This window comes from Plectropomus leopardus, chromosome 21 (assembly GCF_026936395.1).
Source record: "Plectropomus leopardus strain MGB_pleo_1.0 chromosome 21, ASM2693639v1, whole genome shotgun sequence".
NCBI classification, from domain to species: domain Eukaryota; kingdom Metazoa; phylum Chordata; class Actinopteri; order Perciformes; family Serranidae; genus Plectropomus; species Plectropomus leopardus.
The window spans coordinates 20,316,046-20,337,433 of record NC_142196.1 but is presented as its reverse complement, the minus strand read 5'-3'; the positions used below and the strand labels follow the sequence as shown (position 1 = coordinate 20,337,433).

Below are 21,388 nucleotides of genomic sequence, written 5' to 3'. Positions count from 1 at the left end.
TCATATCGTCTGTGCTCATAGATCCAAAGTGGCTGTCTACCAACCTGGGGATCCTGACCTGCATCGAGTGCTCTGGCATCCACAGAGAGATGGGGGTCCACATCTCCCGCATCCAGTCCATGGAGCTCGACAAGCTAGGGACCTCAGAACTCTTGGTGAGTCAGAGAAATGGTCTACCGAGTGCATAAATAGCTTTTTTTGAGGCACGCCCTTTACTATTTTCATCTCGAGTGAAATATTAAAAATAATGAAAGACTAGTGGAAACACAGCAGAGAGCAGAATTTGATCCTTAAAGCAGCAGAGATACTCCCAGAACCAGTGTCCTCGTCTGTCCCAGAGAACATGTCAATGCTGTTTCACTATTGTAATCTGATGCTGACTCTTTCGTCTTTCTCCCTCAGCTGGCCAAGAATGTAGGGAACAGTAGTTTCAATGAGATCATGGAGGGAAACCTCCCGTCCCCTTCACCAAAGCCCACTCCATCCAGCGACATGTGAGTACTCTCCGAGGGTGAAAAGCTGCCTGAAAACGAGGTTTGTTTAATGTGCAAACAGCCGACTGAACCTTCTTCTTTGCCTCCACAGGACAGTGAGGAAGGAGTTTATCAACGCTAAATACGTGGACCACAAGTATGCGAGGAAGACGTGCACGTCTGCGGCAGCTAAAATGATCGAGCTGTTTGAGGCGGTTCAGTCCAGGGATCTGCTGTCCCTCATCCAGGTCTATGCAGAGGGGGTTGAACTTATGGAGCCGCTCCCAGAGGTTGGACCGGTGAGTCATCTAAGTTTATGGACATATGCACATGTAGCAAACAGTTGTTTATTTCCATGTTCAGCAGTTATGGAGCACCATTATCATTCGTTTAAAGTCGTGCTCTGTAAATAGTTGAAGATTCATTGCTTCCAGAGTCTCAAATATGGCTATTCTTTGATTGTCATAAGTTGCTTTTCCACCACACATTTCCAGTATAGAACCTGTATGTAACCACTATGGACATCTACCTAAACTCCAGATCTGTTTTGCTTTTCTTTTTTTTCTTTTTTTACAGCAGACACAATTCCTAAATGTAAGCGGTTCTTCCTCTATTTTCTCTTAAACAATGATGCACAGAGATGTCTGAATCTCGCCGATCGTACACAAAACAGGGTCGCACACTGACTTTTTCAGAACAAAAAAGAACAGGCTGGAGTAATGAGAGTCTCTATCTCTATCTCTATTCTCTGTTGACCAATCAACAGATTGCAGTGTTTCTAGCTCCACTTTTTAATTTCAGTGTGTGCTAGGTATCTCAACAGCAGGGTGATGAAAAAAAGGCACGGAAAAGAACAGTTCTGTTCGCAATATCCATAACTTTTTACAATGGAAATGCGAAAATAACCATTCTGAAACAAAACTGAACTGGACTTTGTGGTGGAAAAGAAGCTTTAGTCATCTGTGACTGTCTTTGGGTTTTGGGCTGCCTTTTCACAATTTGCCCTTCAAAAATTGTTTAATTTCTACATGATTTTGTGGCTCATCTGCCTCCAGTTGATATGGTTACAGTATTTTTCTGTCACACACCTTGATCTTAAATTAGACTGCAAACTCTGGAAATGTCCCTCTACATGTTATTGAAGTGGTTCATCCTCACGTGAGCTTAAATTCCAGCAGGATAATCGGCGCTGACACATTTCTGAGTGTAGAAACGGGTGTAACAGTTGGAAAATATAGAGTCATCTAAATAGCTTCACCAGCAGGTGGTGATATCCAGCAACCACGTTACAGGGCATCATCTCATTCTGAGTTCATATTTACTCAGATGACGACATCTGCAGCGGCATAATTCATGTTTTTCATTCCGTGGCGGCCTCTTTGTGTCCTCCCCTCTTTGGCTCAGGCATAAATGAAAGTTAAATAACAAGCGGTGGATGGTGAAGATGCTGCACCGTAAACAACACGGCTGATCAGACTTAATCTGACATAAATGGGTCAAGGTTTTATAACACAGACATGGTGGTTCTCTAATGAAAAATTAAGTGTACAACGCAGCAGCTGAATAACAGAGGATATTTGTTTGGTGACAGAGAGAGCTGCTGCTGTCTGCGCAATGAAGTCTGACTCACCGATATCTGATCTGCTGTTGTCAGTACATCTGAATGGCTGCTGACAGCACAGTGACATCCCATTCTCCCCCTCCAAACGCAGACAGCACGACAGGGATGCGTGACTGCATACAGCGCTTCCTCTTCCCTATAGATGCACCAAACATACAGCACATAAATTTCATCTTCTATCTCCATCTTTAATGCTGCATATAAAGAAATAACACCTGGATTTAGTTTTAATTCATAGAGAGCAATAAATTACTGCGGGATACTTGCAAAAACGTACAAATCTCTGCTTCATGCCTGCTGAAATATTATTTTAAGGAGCCATTTTGTTTACTGCAGCTTGTTTAAATGCTGAAAGAGACATGGAGAGGGGGAGAATACAGAATGGATGCTGCCCAAGATTGTCTCACCGTGTCTTTGCTGTGTTTGATGGCCCCCTGCAGGAATCCGGAGAGACAGCACTGCACTACTCTGTACGGACTGCTGACCAGACCTCACTGCATTTAGTGGACTTCCTTGTGCAGAACAGGTACATAGTCATTTTGCACCAAACACCAAAATAAAACGTCAAAAGTGTGGGAATTACCCTCCGATTTCCATTCGAGTTAAGAATCTGTCGAAATTTCTTTAAATAGATCAGAGGTTCAGAGATAAATTATGCAGTGAACAACAGTTTTGTGGAAAAACGCAGTATCAAATGTGCTGTGCGTGTCTGCTGTGAGTCTTTCTTGTTCTGTGCTTCAGTCTGTAGTAAAGCAGTGGAAGTGCGGAGGAGAAGCTTAGCGCTTGCACAGCTCAGCTCACATTCCCACAAGGCAAACAGAAATGGGTCAAGCACTTGTTCTCTGCCTTAATTTATTCCTCTCTTTTCAATTGTTTACCCACCACTGCTCCGACTGCACACACAAGAAGTGGAACCCTCTCATTAATTAATAGCTGTGCTCATACCATGTTAGCCCTCATTAAGATATGTCTCCTGCACTTTTGGAAGCTACAAGAAATCTTAAAGGGATTATTTACCTGATTTAACAGTGTAGCATGAAGCTGGTTCGTCACGGCTTATTTTGAAAAAAACAAAAAGCCTTTATTGTCATTTTACATTATGAGTAGTACTCCTAACCAATGCAGTGAAAAGACACAAGAAAAATGCCAAAAAACAACATCAGGAAACAAATAACAACAAATAAATATTAAATATCAAACAAATATATATCACCAAATTTGAAATTTTGCAATTGGAGTTATTTATTGCAGTAGAATAAATGAAATATTTGCACAAGTATAAATGTAAGTATTTCACAATGATAAATGTAACTATTGCACTAGTACACATATATTTGATTATTGCCCCAGAAAAAAATGACTATATTTTGCAGTAGTATAGATGTAAATATTGTATTAGTATAAATGTGATTATTGCACTAGAATAAATCTTATTTTTTGCACTAGTATAAGTATATGTATATATTGCACAAGAATAAATGTATTTAATGCACGAGGACAATGTAATTCTAGCACTAATATAAATGTAAATATTGCACTAGAATAAATTGAATTTTTGCACTAGTATAAATATATATATACTGCACATGGACTGCACATGAGGAGACAAATAAATGGGGAAACAGGGACTGGAAAAGACTTTCAAATCACAAAATCCTGGGTAATAACACATTAACCTGAAGCTGCAGGATTGTGGAAAACACCCTCAGGCTTGTGACCTGTGTCCTGACTGTGTGTGTGTGTGTGTGTTTATCCCAGCGGTAACCTGGATAAGCAGACGGAGTGGGGGAACACCGCCCTGCATTACTGCAGCATGTACGAGAAGCCAGAGTGCCTCAAGTTACTCCTGAGGGGCAAGCCGGCGACTGATATCGGTGAGTCACACGTCGAATTTCATCTCTCTCTCGGTAATGTCATCTGTACGCACGAATCAGGCTCTTCAGCTGTTGATTATCCCTCCTCTTCCTTCAGTCAATCAGAACGGAGAGACGGCGCTGGATGTTGCCAGGCGACTGAGGAACACTCAGTGTGAGGAGGCAGTAAGTACAGGAGTGCCAAGCTGGTGATTTTGGACATCACAGTTTATTTTAATGTTCTAAAAAACATTTAAAAGATCGCAAAAAAATGGACAAAATAAACAAAAGGTTGTGGAGTTTAAATTGTGGTGTTTATTTGGAGGGTTACTCAGAACACTAGATGGCAGTGAAAAGTCTATCTCCAGCCTTCAGGCAACAGGGACAGCAGAGTGGAAATAATTGTTGATGTATTTTCATTATTAACACTATTATGAGCATGCAGACAAAAAAAGCTAAATGCAGTGTAAAATCTGTAATAAATAATACATATATCAGCAAATTTAACACAATATAGTTTATTATGGTAGCTCTGTATGCTGGATAATGTTTAATACCCACTGATGTTTGATGTTGCATGATTATCCTGCTAATTATTACAAATGATCCTGAATTATAGAGTTACTGTGATTTAACATTTTATTGTTTGTTCTCTTATTTATCTTGTTTTCCATTTGATTGATATTGGGTTGTATAGCAGCTATTTGGTGATGAATGTGTGTGTTTGTGTGTGTTTTAGCTTGTGCAGGCTGCAGAGGGGAAGTTCAACCCTCACATCCATGTGGAGTACGAATGGAGCCTCAGACTGGAGGAGATGGACGAGAGCGACGACGACCTCGACGATAAGGTTCGATTCATTTCATTTTTATCTTTTTCTTGTAAACTGAATTACACTCAAAATACAAACGTACTGAGCTGAGCAACTCTAACTGTACAAAATCACAGAAAAAGAGCAATTACACTTAATGGATAGTGAAGAGGCAATCACATGGCTTTGGGGGAGGGAAATAAAATGATAACAGAAAAAAATTAATGATTTAAGAGCTGCTGGATTTACATGATATTATGTGTATTATTAACAATCAGATATCACGGTTATTGTCAACACTGCTATATCGCGAAACCGCAACACATCCGTAACGCTTTAAAATTTAAAGTGTCTTATTGTGTTGTGATAAATAAAAAAGCGATAATTATTATCATCATTACCCTCCCCATCATCATGTTTCTGTTGTTGATAGGTTGCCGTTAATAATTTTAATAATTAGTTGTAGCTTCGCCAGCTGTAGAAATTGGCCTGAATTTGTCAGCTGTAATTTTCTATGTTTATTTTTTTTTCTTATTACTTGTGACTTGCCTAGGAGAGCCCTTTCCTTTGTTTGTTTTTGTTAAGATGCTTCTAGAGAAGCTGAGATGGAGTGTACATACATTTCCTACAATTTGAAGCATCAACAAACCCACGCTTGATGCTGTTTTTATTATTATTAAAGAGCAAAGTTCTGCTTTCTGTATTCACTAACTGAACATCAAGCATGTAGAGACAGAACAGACATACCGATTTATTGTTCTTTCTGTAGCCTCAATGCACCATTTTGCAATGTAGTCTTGAAAATCGTACATTAAAGGTAGAGACTGCAATTCATGATCTGGTTGATATTTGAACTCAACACCCAAACAAATACACTCCTGCTGTCAGTCCTCCCTCAAAAGCTCTAGTAATATCTTCAGTGTTATTTATCTTTCATTACTATCATGGAGTAGCTCTGTTCCTTGTGGGCGAGGACGCAGAAGAGGGAGGATAGTCTGCATATTGTTGTGTAGCTTTGTTCAGAGATATTTTGTTTTTTCCCATTTCCACAGCCAGGGCTGTGTATGAACACCTTTTTTTTTATTTTAGCGGACAGGCGAAACAAACAGCTAGCCGACCGTGAGGAGATATTCGCTGAATTTGACAAACAGTGTATTAGATTTTTAGACTGCAACTTTAAGCATTAAATAGGGCAAGCTGAAGGAAGATTAAAGAAACATTTTCCAGGAAGCTCGATTCAGAATTCATCTAGACATTTCGGTTAGATATAAGTTTGTCTGAAAAGTTAAGGTTTTTAGAACCTCATTTTAACTATATTTAAGTGGGTATATTCAGCACACTCTCACAGAAATATAAAATTATTTAACCTTTATCTAACCAAGTTGGTCCCACTGAGATTACAGCACAACTTGCTATATGTGATGTTGAAAGTTTCAGTTTTAATTAAATATTTGCTAAAGGAGTTTGTTATATTCCAAATTCTAAATGTTGACTGAAAGATGTTAATTTTTATTTTAAATGCATATCGGTTCCAAATGTCAGTCATCCGTCTCATTAACTACTAATAATCGGTATCGGCCCTGAAAAATCAGTATCGGTCAACCCCTCCTTATGATGTCAGCTCTGCATATTCAAATAACAACAGTACTCCGACACCAATATCAGCTCTGTCTCAGCTGTCCCCCCTCATGTCCCCCCTGCAGCCCAGTCCCATCAAGAAGGACCGCTCCCCGAGGCCTCAGAGCTTCTGCCACTCCTCCAGCCTCTCCCCCCACGACAAGCTCTCCCTGCCGGGCTTCATCAGCCAACGGGACAAACAGCAGCGTCTGTCCTACAGCGCCTTCACCAACCAGATGTACAGCGCCTCCACCGACCTCAGCTCCTCCCCTGTGGCCGACGGGCCGCCGCTGCCACCCAGGAACCAGGGCAAAGGTCAGACCTGCCTGCTCCAAGTGCTCCTGAGCCATATTCAGTTTTATTCATCTCAATAGTTTAAACCAGGACAGTCAGTCAATTCAGGAGATCATATTCTGCTAATTTCCAAATGTCAGACTGTAAATGCAAATGGTCGTCTGTATGCTTCACTGTGTTTGATTACTGTAGACGGACGATAGTCTTTAAACTGCACTTTATGATGTCTGTTAATGTTTGATTATATCCAGGGCAGGGTTAGGTGCAGAGAAGCACTTTGTAATGACTTTTCTGGAAAGTTTCATCTTTGCGCTGTCAGTCAGTCCACACACATGCACATAAACACACACCCTGCAGTGGAATGCAATTTGTCAACACACAAATCAGAGGGCGGGATGCAGGTGTCATTAAGATTGCTTACACAGTAAACCTTCAGGAAAACATGGCTGCAGGAGAGGGCAGGGTGGCGATGGTTATTCAGGCCTGTGAAAGGGAAGCAGGGTGCACACTTCATCATTTTCCTCGACGCAGTACACACACGGTGCGCTGTGGGTGTGCTGTGTCTGCAGTATTAGAATTAAAGATAACACTCCTCCCTCTGTGGAGGGGTTTAACAGTCACAGCTTTAGCTGAAAACATTGCAAGAGCTTACTCTGCAAAACATCCATCTCAACAAGTCATTTTAATCCATTATTGAGCATTTAAAATCTTATTTTTCTTAAAGCAAGAGGATTGAAATTTCACCAGTTTCCAGTTGTTGCAGTTGACCCTTTGCTAAGCTCGTTGCAGTCAAAGTCTCTGTTCCCACACATAAGATAAGATAAGACAATCCTTTATGAGTCCTACAATGAGGAAATTTGCGTTGTTACAGCAGCAAAGGGATATTAAAGCAGTATGTACAAGAAAAAAAGAGCAAAAAGAACACTATAAACAGTACAAAAACAAGACGCAAAATAGTAAGAAATAATAGTAATAGTAAGAAAAATCTATATATATACCAGTTGCACACTGAAAAAAATTGCACATCGTGGTAAATTGCTCGTTAATTTAAGTTCAGTTGGTGTGTGTGGTCTACTGGGAGCAGTGCTGGTTAACCATCAAAAAGTGTAATTTGTCTTTGTTTTCACACAGAAGTGAGTGAAAATTGGCTTCTCGTTTCTAGCTGACAACCCGCGATTCTGTTGGCTGAAATGACAACTGTCGCTGGCAGATTTTATCAGCTGTAACTAATTAACACTAACTCTGTCTCTGGCTCAGTGGCGACTCCCTTAACTAGAGAAGAACCCTGTAAAATAATCTTAAATATGCACATAAATATGCACATACCACCTACAAACTTGATAAAATGTTGAAAGACTGAGGCTGAAGCTGCATGTCTCAGCAAAAAAGTGGAAATAAAGACACTGCATTGATCTTGTATTGCAGTATAGAGCTTGTAAGTCCTAGTATTATGGTACTATATATACTAAAAGTTATAAGTTAAGTTAATGAAACATTAAATTTATCCATTTTTTTCTATTTTTGCTAAGGAGCTCATAGGCTTCAATTGTGTTTTTTAAACCTAATATAGCAAGTTTGTTTTGATCTCACGCCATCTTGACTTTAGCCGTTTTTTTGCTTTCCTCACTCTCGTTTCTCGTCTCATGAGCTGAGCTGACCTGCCAATCAGTGTGATTTTACTCACCGTCAGGTTCTGCCGTCTCTGCTGAAAAATTGGAAAAATGGCAACAAGTGCCAACTGTGCAGGAGACGCTGCATAAACTGGGGCGACAGACGCTCAACGACAGCCCGACATTGAGCGCCGGCTTGGTGTGTCAGGGCCCTTAAATAATTACAACAACACTGGAAACAAGTGAAGTTTTTAACTTTGATATAAGCAAAAATAAGATGAAAAGCCTGAGTAAGAGGCTAAATAACATACATACATAGAGAACAACATGCTAACTCTTCAGATGCTCCAGATAAGCAGCGCAGCGCTCTCTCTCTCTCTCTCAGCTGTGGCTGAAGAGCTCGCCCCCCGAGGCCAGCTTTGCGCCATTTTTTCTCTCTTTTTTTCTTTGCTTGCCACTGATAAGATTTCATCTTGTTATTTTACAGCGTGTGGGAGCAGCTCTTTTAAAGACTGACATACTGTAGATTCTCTCCCACACTCCTCATCTCGCTCTCTTTTCTTTCTCTTTTTTGTTTCTCTATTCTTTCAGCTCCACACTTGGCATTCCTTGGCTCTCATTCGCACTACGCCACACTGGCTGGCACTCGACCATACATCAGTGAATATCCTGGTTTTATGTTCTCCCCCTTACTCGGCTGTGTGCCCCATATATATACACTTCTCCCTCAGTTGTTTCCTCCTTTACAGCTCAGATTTACAGGGTGGTGGTGTTTATTTAAGGGAACAATGGGACCATATAGGCAAGCCCAGTCTCCAGTCAATTATTTCTTGCCTACATGAATTTGTATCGCACTGGACTCATGTCCCGCCATCCTTGAGCTGTAAACTCTTAACCACAGCTGATTCCTCTCTGGCTGAGCTCTCTATTAGCTGCTTTTGCCCTACTTTTCTCTTTATTAGTGACTAGTGAGTGTTTCGGAGTCTCATTAGACACAAACAGGCGTATTCATAATTAAATTCGCCCAGTTGAGACACCAAAAAGATGCCCAAATCATAGTGTCCTTTTTTTCCTATTTTGCATTCCCACCCATTTATATTTTTTCAGACAGTATGTTGTTTTCTCCTCATTTTATCCTCCTGACAGCAAAAACTTTTTCCATATCTTCTCTCCTCTCCATGTTTCATTATCCTCTCCTCTACCTTCTCTGGGTTTTGGCGGGGTTAACAGGATGACTTTTTTGGGGGGGCCACATCACCTCATGTGTTTTATGTATCGCTCCTCCAGCTCCTCCCCCATCTGGCCCTCCCTCTACACTCACACCAGGAGGCAGCTCCACCCTGTCCAAGAAGAGACCTCCGCCCCCACCTCCTGGACACAAACGCACCCTGTCTGACCCACCCAGCCCGCTCTCTCACAGTCCACACAGTAAAGGGGGCTTGACTGGGGGTGAGACGCAAGCACACGTCTGAACAGTAGGGCTGGTGTCACTCGGCTCCAGTCTGAAGCTCGGATATTATCAACTTCCAAAAAATTTGCAGGGTTATTTCGAAAGTTACTTAAAAAAATGTAGAAAATGAAAAACAGGTCCAGAAAAAAAAAGCATGTGAGAGGACTTTGACTTAAAAGCATTTAATCAGATGTACCCAAGATTACAAAAATATTTTAATCTTGTTATTTATGACTGCTAATGGATGCCTCTTTGTGCAGTTTATAGGTATGTTGGTATCTCAGCTCATTACATTGATATGTGCTGGGCTCCAACTAACAGTTCTTTGTTATTAAGAGTTTATCTGGTATTTTTTAAAAATTAATCAATTAATTATGAGGAGTGTAATGACACATCAGTGTGTATCCATATACCAGTCCTTGATTACCAAGGTAATCAATTAAAACATATATAAATATGAGCATTTTTAAGATATGACTTTATTTTGAAATTTCCAAGTCACGTTTGTGTCACCATTTCCACCCAAGCATACCTCCTTCCTAAAAATTGAAACAATGCAGCAGCCTAATGCCAAGCAGACAATTGTAAGCAGGCAATAAAAAGACAATGATGATATTTGCTGATATCATCTCAAATCAAACGCAGCCCCCTAAAGTGGATTGAATCAAAATCTTATTGTGGCAGACTTTGTGATATCAGCAGTTATCGTATTGTTGTGGAGAAAAAAAAGATCACATTTATCTTATGTCCGAATTATTTTGTTTATTAAGACGTGAGATATGAGAAAAGCAGCAAATCCTCAAGCCTGAAAAGATGGAGAATAGAGAATAGTTTTCATTTTTTTTTCTTGATCAGTGATGAACAATTGATTTTCAAAATAGTAGCTGATTAGTTTTCCATCTATCATCTAACTGATCGTCATGTCACCTCCAGGTATGTGTGTAGCTCCTCTCAAGAGCAGAAACATATGCAACAAAATTTCTCCAATGGCTGTTAACTAAACTACACTTGATAATTTATACATTTTTTAATTATCTTTCACAATAAACAAAGACATTTGGTCTTATCAGACTTCCTCTTCATGTGCTGCTTATTAAATTTTTAAAATAAACAGCCAAAGACTGTTTCCAAAAAATGCATATTAATGCAAATGTCAGGATTTTTTTGTGCCTTAAAGATTTTTTTTCAGCTTTTTTTATGTCTATAAACTATTAAATTATCAGCTTAATGCTACGTCCAAGTCGTTTGCAAGAGCATTAAAACCACAGTGTATTGATATTATAGCCCTACAGTTCTGAAAGTTTGGTTTAACTGCCTTAAATATTGGACATCTAAGTCAATTTTGGGATGTTAACATGAATACTAATTAAGAGACTGAAACTTACTGAATCACTATGTCTTCAAACTTCATAAATGCACCATCAGAGAGGATGCAATGTAGTACTTTTATCCAATAAACATCTTCAAGTTAAGCCGAGTTCACCAATAAACATACTTTAAACTGCACTAAGACACAGCCATGAGTTTGACTCAGAAAAATTGAAACTTTTTTTGGGAATACATACATCAACTTGTTTAACTCTGGTTGTTTTCCTGTAACCACCACATGGACACAAAAGAAGAAAAAAAAAATCACCTCAGTCATCTTACCTGCACTCTTGTGCCCCGTATGTGTAAAACGGGGATATTTTTACTGTTATTCCACTTTTATCATTTGTCCTTTGTGGTGTTTTGTGCATTCTGTGTCACCCATACAGTAACACCCAACCACTAATTAAATGATGACACTTTATTGCACAACCCCAAAATAACACGGGCTCATAGAAAGCTCAGCCAGATGACGCCTCCCTCATTATTTTCTTTAAACCATCACAGCATGTTAATTTATCTTCACATTTATATTAAATTATTCTCTTAACGAGCTCTCTGTTTTGGTGTTGAATAATCTTGTGTCGTCATCAATGTCGATGTTTTAGGAAGTGACTCCACCCCTCCTCCAGTCAGCAAGATGTCTCCTGTTTCTAACAAGTTTGAAGGAATTCCTCAGCAGCAAAGGTACCCCAAAAAAATCAACAACAAAAAATCACAGTGAAGTTTTACGCTGAATTGGCCTGAAATTCTCTCTTACTATAACGTATTTTAGCTGATAAGGTGCATGCATCTTCTAGATTCTGTTTTTCATTTAACTTAATTTGAATCAAATCTTTTTCCAGCACTACTTCAAGCAACACAAAGTCTACACTTGGTCCAAGGGTTCTTCCCAAACTACCTCAGAAAGGTACACACTTAATCCAGTTTTCATTTTAATGTGAGCTGTTAAAATAAAGAAGTTATTAACTTTTGGTATTTGACCCTATTTACCCATTTTTTGCATCAAAGTGACTAAAATTGGTCCAGCACTCAGCGAGAAGAATTTCTATTTTAATTTTTCTTTTTTAATTTGACTTATAATTTATGTCTTCTTCTTAATTATAGTAATATAATATTGCTTGTTTACTGTTTTTATTCTTTTAATTGTATTTACTTTTATTGGTGTGGGTTTTTATTTATTATTCATTTATGTATTCTGTTTTTTAATAGCTTCCATCTCTATTTTCCATTATCTTCCTTCTAATGTGCTTTTGCCTCAGCTCTCTTCTGTAATTCTATTTTTATTTTTGTCTGGCCTCAGTGTGGCATAATTGTTTGGCCTTTGTTGTTATATTGCCACTGCGAGAGACCCTTCTCCCCTCTGCTTTGCTTTGTTTGTCACATCTCTTTGTAAACTCTTTTTTAAAGGTTCTTAATGAATAAAGTTATTATCATTATTATTATAATAAGAATGCAGCTGGGAGCCGGGAACAGGCTGTATTGTAACCACAGGGGACATTTGTGCACCGGCAATTAAGTCCACTAAAAGTATTTTATTCAAACTTCATTCAAACACGACAGAAGCAAAATAAAATTTATAATAAAAATAATTAAATAAATAAAAATTAAACTCTAAATTCAACCAGTTAGTTGTTAAAATGTGCTGGCTCTGTACGGGCTGTTCCTGGTTTTGAAAAAAAACTTTTACTTTTAAACAAAGTCTACCTCTGTAGTGATCCTTTCCTAAATGTTATCAAAATAATATTCAGAGCCTGTTAGTGGCAACAAAAAAACAAAACAAAAACACTTCTAGACAAATCCTAATTGCCCCGAGTCATTACATTGCAGCGTGTTTCACGGCTGCAGCCATCTCGCTCAATAATGGCCCAGTTTCAAAAATTGTTGTTCCCATTACTCACTTAGACACAAAAACAGGCTCCAGGGTGAAAAATACTGAAGTCACACTTTTAGTAACTCTATGCTTCTCTCTTCAGTGGCATTGCGGAAGATTGACACCATACACCACCCGTCTATGGATAAGAGCAGCCAGCCTCCAGAGGTCTTCCAGAAGTCCCCGCCGGCGACTGACACCCCGCAGAAAGCTCCTCTGGCAGAAAGGCCTCAGCTGGGAGACCTGCCCCCGAAACCGCAGCCGTCTGAACTTCCTCCTAAACCCGGAGAACTTCCCCCGAAGCCGCAGCTCTCGGACCTCCCTCCTAAACCTCAGCTGGGAGACCTCCCGCCCAAACCCCAGCTCAAAGACCTGCCTCCCAAGCCTCATCTCGCAGACATCCCCCCGAAACCTGGAACAGCTGAGTCCGCTCCCAGGCCGCCTCCCGGAGAGACGGTGCAAAGGCCGCAAACGCAACCTCCGCCTCCACCTCAGACTCAGCCTCAAACTCAACCGCAGCCTCAACCACAGCCTCAACCGCAGCCTCAGCAAGACTCACCGTCACCTAATCAGCAGGCGAATATCGGGACCCCCACCCAACAAGCTGCTGAAGACACCAATGGGACCCCAACAGGGACTGCAGAGACCCCAGTGCCGCTCCCGAGGAAGATAAACACGGTAGTTTTTTTTTTAGGCCAGCAAATTACTACTCTTAAAGTTAAGCATGTAGGTATTTTTTCAGAGGCAATTTAATTAAAGTACTCTAAAAATAAATATATAAGAATGCTATTATGATATATTTTCCAATATCCTTTTTTGTTTCTTTCTTCTTTTTTTTTTCTTTTACAAAAAAATGAATAAATTAAAACTTTTTGTTGATCTGGATTCTGTCGCCAGAATCCAGATTGAAGATTTTTTTTTTTATCGACATATAGGAGATTTTATTACTGTTGATGTTGTGGTGTCCGGTGAGTTTGTCTCCTACTGCTGGCAGTGCAGTGCCAGTTATTTCTACTGCATCAGATTGCAAATTTGGTCATTTTCAGATATTTTCCTCATATTCTCAGTTTAAATACAACAGAAGCAGTGACCTGGGATTTTCAGTGGGCCAAAAGTTTGTAAGGTATTCTGACTTATGCATGGATATGACAAGAAATGAAATGTAAATTGCCCCTTGAATTGATTTTAAAGGTACGTCCTGAATTTTTAAGAGCAGAGTAATTTCATAGAGAAAACACTTAGCTTTTATGTGATGTAGATTATTTTTTCCCCAGGTCTCTTTTTAAAGAAATAGTTTTTTTGACACAAAGAGAAGTTTTTGTTAACTCCAGCTGTGTTTCCAGAAATGTATTTTTATGTGCAGTTGTAAGTATCGCACTAGAAAAGCTGTATGGAAACAGCAAAATTTGATGAAACTTCGTAAATCCAAAAGTCTGGATGGAAAAGCATCTAATTTGAATTTCTTTTTTTTGCATCATTTTAAAAGTTTGCTTGAAATTAGCTTGACAGGTGAATAGAAACACGACTTATGATGACAGTTTTGTTATCTGTATGTCCAGGGGAAGAGCAAAGCCCGACGAGTGAAGACGATCTATGACTGCCAGGCCGACAATGATGACGAACTGACTTTTGTCGAAGGAGAGGTGATTATAGTTACAGGAGAAGAGGACCAGGAGTGGTGGGTGAGTATGTATGAGAATATCTTCTTTTATTTTTTAAAAATCTAGTACTTATTGGTCCTCTTTCAGCTATTGCTGTGCAATATTGCTAAAAAAAATCACAATAAAAATATTCAAATAAGTTGATATTGATAATTATGGCGATAAATGTCAATTGTTTCTTGAGGCTGATTTCTGCTCGAGAGCGAAACTTCAAAAAAACATACAGTTAACTGCAAGACAGTTATTTATTGTCAGAACATGACAAACATTGTGAAATGTCACAAACTCAAGGTAGATTTAAACAATTATGATCAAAATAATGTCACTGTACGGACGGTTTGAAAAAATGACGTGTTTCTGCTGACAATGAAATCTATCAAAAAAGACAAAAGAAAAATCTCTCCTGTGGTCAGTATTTTATGTAAAACTTTAACATCTGCAATATGTAATTTCTGCCGTTTCTTAATTAAAATCATAACAGTAAAACCACTTTGACGCTGGCAAGTAACTTGGGTCATTTATCGCCAATAAAAGTCTGATCACGTTTAAAATCTTTATGGACGAGGAAATGCATGAAAATTTTGTTTGCATTCATTTAGTCACGTTATGTCGTATCATTATTAGAAATAGCCGATTAGTCAGTCACGTTAACTTGTTAACTTAATATGAGCATTAGATGGATCGACTATACAGGAACTGCAGCAAACGCTATGTGGTGAATACGATCGTCATGTAGCTCACTGCAGTTATTTTGGGTAAAAACGATCATGCTAAAAATAACTTTATTTTTTATTTGTCTCATCTTCAACTTCTTTTTCTGGTTATTGGCGGTTGGTAACTGGCATTTGCGGTGCATTTCTGCGCCCCTGTATGAGCATATGGTTGGTTTAATTATAAGATTTGAATGGATATGAATTATATTTCTATCTAGGAAATTTAAATCGATAATTATCATAACCGTTTAATCGCCCAGCCCTATTTTGAACAACCTCAGGGGAACAAAAACAAACACTGAATGCCTCTTTACTCTGTTTCTCTCTCTTTTTCACCTCCAGATCGGGCACATTGAAGGAGATCCAGAAAGAAAAGGGGTGTTCCCCATGTCTTTTGTGCACATCCTGAGTGACTGACAGCCAGAGAGACTTGCACTACACCTCTCCCTAAATTGGGAGGTCTGTAAATAGCTATCATAACACCTCTTGTCACACGACAAGTGTCCTAAAGAAAAAAAAAACAACAACAAAGACGAAACCCAAGAAGGCTCATCTAGCCATGGATGCCTCATCCATGCTGTACAAAGAATGTGTGTATTCTTCCTTTACCAGTATTATCTTAACCCTATAGCACGGCTGTGATCAAGCCACTCTCAAAACCCTAGCACTTACCTAAAGTCTATGTTTATGCTGTTACTGTGTATATATGTATGTAAATATATATATTTGTGTGTGAGTGTATATACATGTTTTATTGTACAAAACATGTACCATTGCTCTCTCTCTCTCTCTACCTGTCAGATAAAGCATCAGGGCGGTAGACTTTGAATTTTATCTGTATTGATTTTACTGGCCCTCAAGAAATTATCAGCTTATATTTCTGGAAAAAGGACAAACAAGAAGAGGAATGTGAAATAGGTCACGTCACTATTTGTGTCTTGCATCCCTGTTTACCATCATAATTGAAGAGGCTCCCACAGACACCCCCCCCCTCCCTCCCCGAGCTAAAACATTAAATGTACTCCTTGTTCTTGCTTGCTTTGTGTGTACACGTATTATGGTTGTTTTACAGTATAGAAACCTGCTGCTACTGTGTGGTGGAATATCAAAGCCTGTGGTTCACTGTAGGTCACTAATTTACTCCTTGTTACACTGTTCACTGTGTGTATGCTCTGTGTGTGAACTCGACGCCATCTCCACAGTCCTTTGACCTTCTCTGTGCATGGTGTAACAATGACTGGAATTGAGTGGAGTGCTGCGTTCAAGGACGCTCACCTCAGGGTTTGAAGAGCCACTATTAAGCAGGACTACACAAAAAAGGTATCCTGTTGTTAAAGCCACTATTAATGACAAGTGCGGGAAACTCAAGAGGACATCTTAGCAATAACTTGATTTTCTGACAGGCTAGAAATCTCAAACCTGTGTTCACAATTCAGTGTCTTGTAAAAAAAAAAAATGAAAAAAAAAAACCTCATGAGCTTGAAATTTTTAAGTTTGAGTCATGTAATATCATTCCATGATGTGACTGGATCCGGTGCGTTTCCAGGTTTGCCTGTGAACCAGAGATGTCTTTTAGAAGCACGGTGGACTTTGTAAAAGGCCGGAGAGCCGATGTATTTTCACCCAGTCCTCACTGACTTGCAGTTTTTCCCATGTTAAGGAACAAACCCATCAACCCATTGTATCATTAAAAGTGCTGTACTTAAACTCGGAGCCTGCTGTTTCTTTGTAACCACCATAACGTGTTCGTGTGGGAAAAGTGCATTTTAAGGTGGATTATTACAGTTGGTGTTAGACTCAAAATAACTGAGCATAGATGTTTTGGAAAATGTGCGTATTTGCATTTTGGAGAATTAATTCAACTTAAGGAGGCTTTATTGGCATGAACAGTATTGCCAAAGTACATTTAACAGTTTTTTAACAGGAAACAGTACAGAGCAAGAGCAACTATTTCAGCATTAATGCAAACTGAACATGAATGGACATCAGCAATAATATTTAAAAAACATACAAATAAAACCGTACTAAAAAATATATCTGAAGATCAGTACCACTCATGTTGATTTAATGTAATTAAAGCCAAGCAGCAGTGGACTGTACTTTAGTGCAGCGGCGGATCTTCTTATAGTCGAGAAAGTGACACTTATATAAAGATATAAAAAAACAAAAAAAAAACATGCTTGCCCACTGTGATAAAATTGAGGTACTCGTTTAATTTTGTGCCGTTTTATACTTTCCAAACTGAAATATTGAACTTTTTAGTCTGGAATTTTCTCACCAGTTACTTTTCTGATCAAGATTTGGCACATATTTTAGATTAAACTCTCCAAAAGTGGGTGAAATAAAAAAATAAAATTGAGTTACACATCAAACAGGAAGTACTGCTTAATGCATCAATAATCTTCATTTTGTTGCCAATGCTTTTACTAATTACATGCCTTTATTTTTAAAGGGAGCAGTTTCATAGTATGGTATTCAAGTTGTACATTAAATTATTTTGCACTGAATTTGAAAACCTTTTGTCCCAGCATTAATTCATGGTTTAATTTATCTAAGGCCACAGCTAGCAGCGGTTAGCTTAGCACAGATACTTGAAACAGAGCTAAATTGCTAGCCTAGCTCTGCGTTATTGTAATAACATAAGTACATTTTTGCTAATAACTGGTTTTAACTCATACAGAAACCAAAGTGTTAAACTTAAGAGTTTGCAGTTTCTGCCTTTGAGTTGAGCTAACCTTGCAGCATTAGTTTCATATTTAAACAGGTGTGTGACACTTTTGCATTTTCTAAATATCTTAACTGGTCACATGATAAACTTAAAAATTTGGTTCAAAGTTTCAAATTTTACACAGCTGGCAGTGGTTTAAAACTTTAAGACATATTCTAAAGTATTTTCTTTCAGTATTATAATCAAGAACATTCAAGACTCAAGTATAATCCTTTATTTTGTCATCTCAACAATTCAAAATAACCAAAGTTTTCCATCCAATTCCACAGTTTTCTTTTGGATTTAACATTAACACAGGAATAAATCACATAAACATAAATACTTTGTGTCACAACACAAAAAATTGCAGTTTAACAAATAAAACTGTTCACGTGGCAGCCATACCAGAACTTACTGGTAACCAAAACCAAATTATTTACACACTTGAGCTTTGTGCAGGAGTTTCGATGCTTGGTCCTTCTCCACTGACTTGATGACACCAACAGCAACAGTCTGCTTCAGGTCTCTTGCTGCAAAGCGACCTAGAATAAAACAAAAATATTGTAAAACACTGCAGAACATGAGAGATCGGTACATAAAAACACAATAGTGTATGTACCTAAAGGAGGGTATGTGAAGAAGCTCTCCACACACATGGGTTTGATGGGAACCAGTTTGACTGTGGCAGCGTCTCCCGACATCAGTATCTGCGGCTGGTCCTCCAGTTTATTTCCCGTGCGCCGGTCGAGCTTCTCCTTCAGTTCAGCAAAGCGACAGGTCACATGGGTCGTGTGGCAGTCCAGAACCGGAGAGTAGCCCGCTTTGATTTTCCCTGGATGGTTCAGGATGATCACCTGGAGAGAGAATAAACACGTCAGGACACGGAGGGCAACTGCAAATTTTAAGTTTTAATGTAATTAAACCAACCTGAGCTTCAAAGCTGCTGACGTCTGATGGAGGGTCCTGCTGGGCGTTGCCAGCCACGTCCCCTCGCCGCAGGTTCTTCACAGCCACGTTCTTAATGTTGAAGCCAACATTGTGTCCGGGCAGAGCCGTCTGCAGTCCCTGGTGGTGCATCTCGATGGATTTCACCTCGGCAGTGAGCTTGGCGGGGGAAAACATCAGGGTCATGCCTGGTTTGAGGACGCCAGTTTCAATTTTACCCACTGGCACGGTCCCAACTCCTGAGAGAATGAAGAAAAAGCAATTTCAGGTCAACTTCAGTCATTAAAATTGAAGTTTTGAGGCATTTTATCACCCAGCTTTAACTGTTCTTCCAACTCTAATTCTCTTGATTGGAACCATCAATCAATTGAGTTCACAGGATTGGAAAAAAGTCAGAGCAACTTAAAAAAATGACAATTTGAGCATTTCTAACCTCCAATTTTGTAGACGTCTTGCAGTGGTAATCGAAGTGGCTTGTTGATGGTGCGCACTGGTGGGTGAATGGAGTCCAGCACTTCTAGAAGAGTTCTCCCACTTGCACTCCCTTCCCGTCGTCTGGATTTCCAGCCTTGAAACCACGGCATCTGCACAGAGGAATTAACCTTTTGTTCAGTGTGCTTCACGCCCTTTGCACATATTTTCACTTTAACACCCATAATCAATTTACTTTTCATAATTAGAGTGCATGCTCCTGATTACACTTCAACTTAACATTTTCAATGCAGGACTTGTACTTTTGACAGTGTTTTCACAGTGTGGTATTAATACTTTTACTTAAGGAACAAAATACTTCATCACTGATATTTACCCTCTGAGTTGCAGTGATCATGTTCTCTCCGGTCCAGCCAGAAATGGGAACAAAAGGCACAGTCGTGGGGTCGTAGCCAATCTTCTTGAGGAAGCCGCTCACGCCTCGGACCACTTCGTCAAAGCGTTTCTGGCTGTAAGGAGGTTCAGTCAGATCCATCTTGTTCACGCAGACGATGATCTGTTTCACACCCAGAGTGTAGGCCAGCAGGGCGTGCTCTCTGGTCTGACCACTTCTGGACACACCAGCCTCATATTCCCCTTTAGCTGCAGAGACCACCAGGAGGGCCACATCAGCCTGAAATTAAATTATTTGGGTTAAAAAGAGCTTAAATATACAGAAAAAGATGCATTTCTAAAAAAAAAAACTTGTTACCTGTGAAGTCCCTGTGATCATGTTTTTGATGAAGTCACGGTGTCCAGGTGCATCAATTATGGTCATGGTGTATTTTTGTGTGTTGAATTTCAGCAGCGATATATCAATGGTGATTCCTCGCTCCCGCTCAGCTTTCAGCTTGTCCAACACCCAGGCGAACTTGAATGAACTCTTCCCCATCTGTACAAAACAAAACAAGTCTTATAAAAAATTTTTTTAAAAAAAGTTTAAAGTATTATTTTTCCTTCTTTACCTGCGCTGCAGCTTTCTCAAACTTCTCCAGCCTCCTCTGGTCGATGCCACCACATTTGTAGAGGAGGTGGCCGGTGGTGGTCGACTTGCCGCTGTCGACATGGCCGATAATCACCACATTTACATGAGTTTTCTCTTTTCCCATGACTGAAACGGGTTTTCTCAACACACAAATTCACTTTAGGCTTTTGTGAAGAAATAACAATATTCAAGCTTCCAAATTCGTCTATTAAATTAATCTGGGCAGCTGCTATGGACTGAATTTATAAGCTCCACTCAGACACACAGGACACCTAATTAAGGACAGGTGTGTGGCTTAATTAAGCTTAATTTGTGGCTGGTGCATGTTCGGTTAAAACTAAATATTTGACACTGTTAAATATTAATGTGGCTTAAACATTGAGGAAATTAAATCCTGGACAGTTAACAGTATTCCTCACAAATGTTATTTTTTGCTAACAATAGTGAGGAGTTTTAAATGATCTTTCATCAATGAGCAGCAACAGTCAGTTGCTCTTAAAAGCCACCACCATGGATCACTGATGATCTCAAATTACAGCCAGGTGTGTCATTTGGAGATGCCAGTCTTAGAGGAGTCTTTATAAGTAACCTCTGCTCTGATTTTAAAGAAACTACGACTGGCCACAATGCATAAAAGGACAAAACTACTAAAAGAATATCTAATAGAGAGACTGCTGACTGTAGAGGTTCAAATAAGTTCTTCATGTAAAAAAGGAAAATGAGGAAATAAATAAAGATAAGTCCTGCTATTACAGATGGTGCTTAACACACAAAAACTGCAGTTTCTACCAGGGAAAATGTCATCCAATAAATGCCCAGATTTAATCTTCTTACAACCTCGGAAATTACAAACATGTTAGATAAACTTTAAGTCCTTCTTTGAGTGAACAATTGTGAGTAACAACTCATAAAATTGACTTTATTCTTGTAATATTACAA

At 39.3% G+C, this 21,388-nt stretch overlaps 2 protein-coding genes across 5 annotated transcripts in view; one reads left to right on the top strand and one right to left on the bottom strand.

Annotated features, from left to right (window-relative positions):
• The window catches only part of asap1b (ArfGAP with SH3 domain, ankyrin repeat and PH domain 1b), a 78,053-nt gene extending 61,005 nt beyond the window's left edge, over positions 1-17,048 (top strand). The window contains exons 15-29 of one of the 4 annotated variants that reach the window (XM_088071955.1): positions 22-155; positions 403-494; positions 586-772; positions 2,535-2,620; positions 3,853-3,968; positions 4,066-4,133; positions 4,687-4,794; positions 6,459-6,687; positions 8,868-8,936; positions 9,564-9,725; positions 11,703-11,781; positions 11,940-12,004; positions 13,071-13,645; positions 14,527-14,649; positions 15,684-17,048. In XM_088071955.1, coding sequence (XP_087928081.1) covers positions 22-155; positions 403-494; positions 586-772; positions 2,535-2,620; positions 3,853-3,968; positions 4,066-4,133; positions 4,687-4,794; positions 6,459-6,687; positions 8,868-8,936; positions 9,564-9,725; positions 11,703-11,781; positions 11,940-12,004; positions 13,071-13,645; positions 14,527-14,649; positions 15,684-15,758 — 2,168 coding nt within the window. In that variant the 3' untranslated portion in view covers positions 15,759-17,048. The remainder of the gene's footprint in view (positions 1-21; positions 156-402; positions 495-585; positions 773-2,534; positions 2,621-3,852; positions 3,969-4,065; positions 4,134-4,686; positions 4,795-6,458; positions 6,688-8,867; positions 8,937-9,563; positions 9,726-11,702; positions 11,782-11,939; positions 12,005-13,070; positions 13,646-14,526; positions 14,650-15,683) is intronic. The other 3 variants (XM_042510826.2, XM_088071957.1, XM_042510829.2) reach the window with 3 other exon arrangements.
• Positions 17,049-18,268: 1,220 nt separating this feature from the next.
• On the bottom strand, positions 18,269-20,679 carry eef1a1l3 (eukaryotic translation elongation factor 1 alpha 1, like 3). The gene is made up of 7 exons (XM_042510396.2): positions 20,430-20,679; positions 20,177-20,356; positions 19,802-20,098; positions 19,427-19,577; positions 18,976-19,232; positions 18,668-18,902; positions 18,269-18,590 (listed from the first exon to the last, which is right to left on the bottom strand). Exons 1-7 carry the CDS (start codon positions 20,571-20,573, stop codon positions 18,481-18,483), a joined length of 1,374 nt encoding a protein of 457 aa, XP_042366330.2. The 5' UTR covers positions 20,574-20,679; the 3' UTR covers positions 18,269-18,480.
• Between the last annotated feature and the right edge of the window lie 709 nt (positions 20,680-21,388).

Excerpts from the sequence above, each read along its gene's own strand:
- eef1a1l3 (XM_042510396.2), bottom strand. The coding sequence starts at position 20,573 with ATGGGAAAAGAGAAAACTCATGTAAATGTGGTGATTATCGGCCATGTC. Across the intron at positions 18,903-18,975 it reads TCAGCAGCTTTGAAGCTCAG|GTGATCATCCTGAACCATCC; the intron begins GTTGGTTTAATT and ends TTCTCTCTCCAG. Across the intron at positions 18,591-18,667 it reads CTTCACATACCCTCCTTTAG|GTCGCTTTGCAGCAAGAGAC; the intron begins GTACATACACTA and ends GTTTTATTCTAG.